At 32.8% G+C, this 7,377-nt stretch overlaps 1 protein-coding gene across 1 annotated transcript; it reads right to left on the reverse strand.

The window, feature by feature from the left end:
- Positions 1–1,037: 1,037 nt before the first annotated feature.
- Positions 1,038–2,575, reverse strand: LOC132741654 (uncharacterized). Its single transcript, XM_060729874.1, has one exon. The coding sequence runs from the start codon at positions 2,424–2,426 to the stop codon at positions 1,038–1,040; it is 1,389 nt and encodes a 462-aa protein (XP_060585857.1). The 5' UTR covers positions 2,427–2,575.
- Positions 2,576–7,377: the final 4,802 nt, after the last annotated feature.

Consider the following 7,377-nt stretch of genomic DNA (forward strand, 5'->3'; position numbering starts at 1 on the left):
GCCGGATCAAAAAATTGCAAAAAATAAAGCCCCTCCTAAAAAAAAACACAAAGGAAAATATGGGTTTAAAAATTTTGGGCGGTAACGGTACGAGAAAAAAAGAAAAAGACTGAAAACAAAAACAATAGTTCGGAAAGTGAACAAACTTGCCCAAAAAAGTTTTTTAAAATTTTTTTTTTTATATAAGCCCCAAACAATAACACTTTTAAAATTTGCCCTTTAATGTTTTAAATTTTATTACGCAGTTCACGAATCACGGGGAAATGACGGGGTTTTTTTTTTAAAAAGCCAAACATTTTTTTTTTATTGCAGACCCCAAAAATTTTCTCTGGGGACAATTTCTATTTTTAATTAAAAATCATTTATCATATAGCCTATTGAATTTAAAATGCTCATTTTTTATTACTGGTTTTTGATAAAAACGAATTTTCAAAAAAATAGAATGCCAATTCCTGCAACCTGATACCCTACATTTAAATAACCAAAAAAAAGTTCAAAAATTTCGTAATGCATCTTAAAGAAAGACCCCCAAAAATGACATGACAAAAGCATTTTTTAAGAAAGACCAATTTTAAAAATTTCCCACATGAAGTTCCCCTTTAAAACCAAGGGCCAAAATAAAAATAAATTTAAAAAAACTTTTGGAAAAAGGGGTTACATTTTAAAAAGTTTCCATAGGATCCAAAAAAATTTTAAAACCTTTAAAGGTTTTAAAAGGGTGTGGGAATTTTTTGTCCCCGTCCTGCCAAATTTTAAAATGAAATCCCCCTTTAGTAAAAAATGTGGGCCCACCTATGAAATGGGAAAAACTAAAGGAAAATATTCCTTTTAAATTAACCCCAAATTTAAACAAAGGGTTTAGCATGGGCATAAAAATTTTTGCAAGGTGATGTAAAAATTTAAAAATTGGGAAAATTATTTTTCTAATTTTGGGAACAGGGTTTGTTATTTTCTTTTGAAAACATCCCCTACCCCCCGAATATTATTGGCCCCCATTTGGTTTAATGGAAAACTTTAATAACAAAACCATTTAATTTTTAAAACATTTTTTGATTAACAAAATTTCCCCGGTTTTGACGGAAAAACTCCCTGGCTCTGAAGTAAAGAAGGGAAACGTATACAGGGCAAATTTCTTCGCCGTCTTTGCCAAAAACTTCTTTTATGCCTTTACAAACTGATTCACAATCATTATAATGATGTTTGACTAACGATAATGCAAAATAACATCTTTTGGAATATTCTATAAGAGAATGAGATTGTTCAAGGGAATTGTATTTTTGAAGTCTTTTTCCGTTAATGCTGTGCATTGAATCAATACAATATTTCACATCTTGGTAAAGCAAATTTGTCAATGAGTTAACTTTAATGTCAAGGGTTTGGAGAACAACATTTATTAACTTTGTCGCTTCCTCTTTTTCAGTATGACCTTTATCGAGGAAAAGATTATTTTCCGGTATGATATAATGTGGCAGAAAACCTTGTTTAACGTATTCGGCTAACTTTAGAAGACCCTTTCGAACACAATCTACCAATAACTCACTTCTCCAAACAGTTTCAGGACATTCTTCGCAAAGCCACAGTGCAACATTTTTAATATGATAAGACGATATTATGTCTTTCATGAACTGTTTGTTAAGTGCCTTCAGTAGTACAAAACATTTGAATTGTGTATCATTCATGCTCCATATCAGATATCTTTCAATTTCTGTGAATGAAATCCTCCATTCCATGTCTTGGTCTCTAGAAAATTTGCTACCAATCGGAACAAAATAACAGGAAACGTCTCTTTCTAATGAATGTAACATCGTTTTGCTCGGCCAATCGCTCTTTCTCTCACGCGTTCTCCATGTAATTGCTTCGACAGGCCATTGCTTTATTTTTAAACATTTGACTGTGTCTGTTTTATCGTAAGTCATCGCTGGTCCATTACTTGTAAATGTTGATTCTTTTTGTTTTCCAAGAATATATACAGATGGGAGTATTTTCTCACGAAAAAGTTTACTCGAGATAAAACACTCATTATTATCACTCTTGATTAGTTCAGATATATCTACTTTATGCATGGATATATCTGGATCTTTCCAAGTGTGCTCTTTAAACAAATAAAAGTCATTATTTTTGACTTTCAAACTACAATATCCCGAACTGCATCCATTTCTTGAAATATAAATGGGTAGCGAAAGACCATAACTACCTCTGTGTTCCTTGTCTTCATAAACAGTTAATCCTTGCACTACATCCATAATATCAGCGTCACTTCCATCTAACGAGGACCCTTCTGATAAGCTTCCACTGATAATACATTTCCTCTGCACGAAACGTTCTTCGAGATATTCTGCCATTAATTGTGTTTTCTGTTTCATTTTTCTAATACCAACACTATAACCAAGTATGTCTAGTTCTCTATTTAGTTTGTTGGTATCCATGGCAATTAGTATCAACTGATATCACTACTTACGATTAAATCTACAAAATGTATATTAATAAAATGTGTCTTCCTTTTTTCTACCAATCTTTAATAGGCAGCATAAAATACAGGGTTTAAAATAGGTTTTCAGTTTTTAATTCACTTTAAATGCGGTTCGAAATACCCTTATGTACAACCGTATTGATCTGCTTTAAAAATCTGACAGACACATAGTAAAGGTGGGAATAATAATTATACCTCTTAACCACGGGTAGTCAAAAATGTAAAAAGTCATATTACTATTAGTTATTTGCGAACACGAAATATCGACCGCGATCGGGTATTGAATACGAATCGTAAAATTGTAAATTTATTGTACATCGACACGCTGTCTAGACATGTTACTGAGCATGCGCAATAAAAAATATTTATATAAACTAGCTAATAACTGATAAATTGAGATCACCGATTTCAATTGCAATGCAACCAGATATGTGCATTCATTAAGCAAACAATGATACCATGATCGGCATCAAATTTAAAATGCCATCCACGCACATATCAGGAAAGCACTGCACTGCACTTCAATTTGTTATAATCAAAGTGCTGAAAGCACTGGATGCAACGGACATGAAAAAGAAATTGCATAAATGAATGCTGTCAAAAAAGAATCAAACATCAGTCATGTTGCACCATGAAATTTCTATATTTACAAAGTGCAGTAAAATTCTATGCCCGAGTTTTATGGGGTTTGCATAGGGACCTCCAATTATAATCCCAAGACATAAACAATTATATAAGGTTTCATGTGAATATTTTCAGTTTAATTTCGAAAACTGATATTGTATGTTTAAGTTTTAAATTATTACCACCAGTAAATATATGCCGTTCTAAAGATTGTTTTGTACTAAGAATTTTCTAACCTCAAAAAGGCTATTACTCTGTTAAACATAGGTTTCAGAGAGTAACCTCCATTTATGTACATTTGTACAATGTATTTGGTTTCAAATTGATGCCTTCAGTTTTGAAAATTGATGTTACATACTGTCTCTTCAAATTCTTAAATAGAATGGTCGTATGCAGGTTTTATGTGAATAATTGTATATATGTGTAAAAAATGTACGTTTAAGAATGAGACAAAAATAAAGTATGACTATATACTAAAATTTAACAGACTCTACCGAGGTAAGTTGTGTCTGGACATGATTTTCCGATTAATATTCCATAAGATGTTGGTCTAGCTCAATAACTTGTATGCAAAATTTCAGGTTATGTGCCCTCTCTGTTTTCCCAGAATAATTATTTTAATTTGGAAAATGACCCAAAATTGAAAAGCATTACAAACCTATTCACTCAAATCAGGCTAAGAAAAACACAAAGTATGATTTTCAACTTTATTTCTGTGTATGTTTCTAAATTATCGTTTGCTTTTATTTCTGTGCCACAACCGTTCTATGGAAGAAATTCAAAGTTTGTTTTCTTAGGCATTGGTCCTCAGTGAAGTCCCTTTGACCAAAAATTTTCCGAGCTCACAGAGTAATGATCAGTCAAAATCAATGTCAGAGTCCTTGGGCCCTTGGATAGTGACCTCTATTTTTGATCACGAAAACATGCATTAAGATTAAAGAAAATAGCGTCAGTAAGTTCACAAAGGACCATAATTCAATAAAACCCACCATAGAACTACAAGTTTTGGATAAATTGTGTTTGTTTTGGAAAGTGACATCCAACTATGATACCGAAGACATGTATTTAGTTTCAGTACATGTGATCATTAATCTTCAATGATATTACATGAGAAAAATTAAGCAAGATTATTTTGGTTGAAAAGAATCCATATTCTGTCAAAAACCATACTAGAGTTATTCTATTTCGGAGGATCTCAAAAGTATTTTTGAAGTTACAACGACATATTATAGTGGTTCATGAGATTTGATGCTTTACAAGCTGGACGTTGCCCTCAAATCTTTAACCAAAGCGGTATGCCAACACGGACACTATGACACCAAGATGAGAGGAATAGCATCATTATTCTGCGAATAGTTTAGCTTAAAAGTTTGTCAGGCTCCAGTCTTTATTTATACAAGTGACATGAAACCTTGCAATATTCTAAATTTTGTTTGCTCTATTTTTGGTCACACATAAATTATTTTATTAGAAAGTAATATGTTCCTCAAGAATCAGGGGTATTTAGAATACATGTGGGGGAATAGTGCACACATATTATGCAAACTATAAAATAGGTCAAATTTTGTTTAGGGAGAGAATATCATTCGAAAAGACTTACTCTGTTATTACAGGGCCGGACCATAAACTTTCGTCGGGAGTGGATTATGTTTGAAATGACCCCAACTCCCTCTTTTGATGTTGGAGGGGGGTCAAGGGGTTCCCCCAGGCAAAAATAAAAGAAAGAAAATTTCATGTTAACATGTGGCTTTTGGTGCATTTCAGATGCACAGTTTAAAAACTAAAATTACATATTATTTTTGCAAAAGTGGAAGAAAAAACCTATAGGAAATCTATGACTTTTAAAGAATTTTCCAGAGGGTAAGATGCCCCTAAATGTTTCTGCTATAGGCAGGAAAAAACCCTGATAATGTATGACATAAACCCTAAAAAGTTATACGTTAGAATTGCTTTTTAAATAGAATTTACATCACTTCCGCTTCAGTATTGTGTAAAATGTAGCTGAATATATATACCAAACAAAATCGTGATCACATTCAAGGGGGCTATTTATAATTTACATGTACATGCATTTAGATGAACTAAGAGTTAGTGGCTCTTTTCTTAGGCTTATTTACTCACTTAAACTGCCTCTACACTGACCAAGGGTAACCTACATGTAGGTAGTGTCTGTATGTATAGTCTTAACCATTATGTCGACTAATTGGACATTGGACTGAAATAATTTTGTAACAGGAAGCTCAACTGGGGTCAACAACTGCACATATTCCCTGGATATCAAAATCAAATATATATTCAATTCATTATTGACGTCCGTCAAAAGCTACACATAGCCTGTGTGTATCTGTCATCACATAAACGCGCGCGCACGTGTATTTAATCCGACAAAATGACTAAACTAAATTTATTTGATATGTAGAATAAAATTATGTCTTAGACGACTTTCCCGCCAAAAGTGTCCTTGTCAATTTATCGTTTGCATGCTGCCGATGGCTACCGATCTTGTACGGAAACTTCCGTAAATATTTAAGATACTCCCGTTCGGGTTACTCTAGTTACAATACAAGAAGACTATTGGCTGGGAATATTAGTATCTTCGTTCACTAACCCGTGCACACGGTAAGGCTTTTTAAATGTTGCGGCCAGGAATTACTACGATTCTATCGTAACCTCAAACGTTCGACCTTGGACTAAAATTATGATCTACACTAAAAATCATGCTATTTATTGACTTATAAATTAAAATTTGTATATAAACTCGCTATAGTTGTTCAATTTATTTTCTCAAACATCTTATTCTAGAAAAAAATCCACTATACAATTACGGGGCATTCCATAGATGAGCATTCTAACCACATACATTTCCCTATGTACATTAAATTGAAAAGAACATCACATAAATCCCCGTCTACCACAATTATATCTCTTGAGCCACTGGCGAGCATATTTCATTCTGCGTATTAAATACATTTAGAAATAAATCTGTTTTAAATGCACATTATGCCTCAGAAATGCGTACTTTTTTAATTCTTTAGAAAATGTCAAACATGTATTTAATAATGTTTTAGTAATGTGTTTAGAACATGTAAAATGTATAACATCTTAAGAAAGTAGCGCTTATGAGTAATGTGTCGTAAAGGTTGCAAAAGCAAAGAAAAAAGTATTTTTAATTCCATACAAAATACTGATTTATCAATTGCCCACAGAGCAGAATTAGTAAGAGAGTTGATGAATATTGCTAATCAGTAATTTATTGGAAATTGTAACAAGATACAAAAATAAAAACAAAAATTGGTTAGCATTTGTGACCATGACTTTTGAGTCCGTGAACGCCAAAATAATTGGGGTCATTTACTGTCCAACACCAATATACCAATGCATCTTTGAAGTTTTAGGGTAATGAAAACATGCGTTCTCAAGTTATGAATCAAAGACAATGTGGGACGGACCTGCAAAACATCATGCCCTTCTTGAATAAAACTATGACGAATGTTAAAGTTCCGGACGGTGACGGGAATGGGAAACGACGACAAGACTGAAGCAATAGCTCGATTTTTTCCCGAAAAAAAAATCAAAAAGTGACAAAACCTATCAAAATGTTTTCTTTTCTTTTATTTTATATAAAGCCAATCACATAAACTTAAATTATGCTTCAATGTTTTTAAAATTTATAAAGCAGTTCACGATCTGTCTCATTCAAACGGAGCCTGGAAATTGCCGTCATTTTCTGTGGTATTTAGCAGACCCGCAACTCTTCTCTGGGCACAAATTATCAATTTCTAAATATGTCATTTATCATGATAGCCATGTGATAAATTGCTGCATTTCTTAATACTGGTTGAGATAATAACGATTTTGAAAAATAAGAGAATGCCAATTTTCTGTCACCTGATATGTACGAGGGATGATCAAAAAATAACCGGACTTTGTAAATGATTCTTCACCTGTTAAATGAATTTACATACAAATACACGGAAAATAAATCGGAATCTATCCCCTAAATACATCAAATAGCCAAATAGGTTCAAATGTATATGAAAATATTTTCATCAGGTCTTGACAAAGCCTTTTTGAAGACGACCTGTATGAAATCCCTTTCTACATGAAGTCCCAGTTTATAGGCAGACAAGTATAATAGATACCAGCTTAGAATAAGTGGGTTACAACTAATGTTTTCTCTAGGTCCCAGTAAATACATCTGAAGTTTAAAAGGATGTGGAATATCGTCACGTTTATGCCAATATAAATTGAAATCCGTCAGTAAATTGTGCCGACCCATAGAA

This window comes from Ruditapes philippinarum, unplaced genomic scaffold (assembly GCF_026571515.1).
Source record: "Ruditapes philippinarum isolate M1 unplaced genomic scaffold, ASM2657151v2 ctg6669_1_1_1_1, whole genome shotgun sequence".
Taxonomy (NCBI): Eukaryota; Metazoa; Mollusca; class Bivalvia; order Venerida; family Veneridae; genus Ruditapes; species Ruditapes philippinarum.

What these genes read in the sequence shown, in the direction of transcription:
- LOC132741654 (XM_060729874.1), bottom strand. Translation starts at nt 2,426, where the DNA reads ATGGATACCAACAAACTAAATAGAGAACTAGACATACTTGGTTATAGT.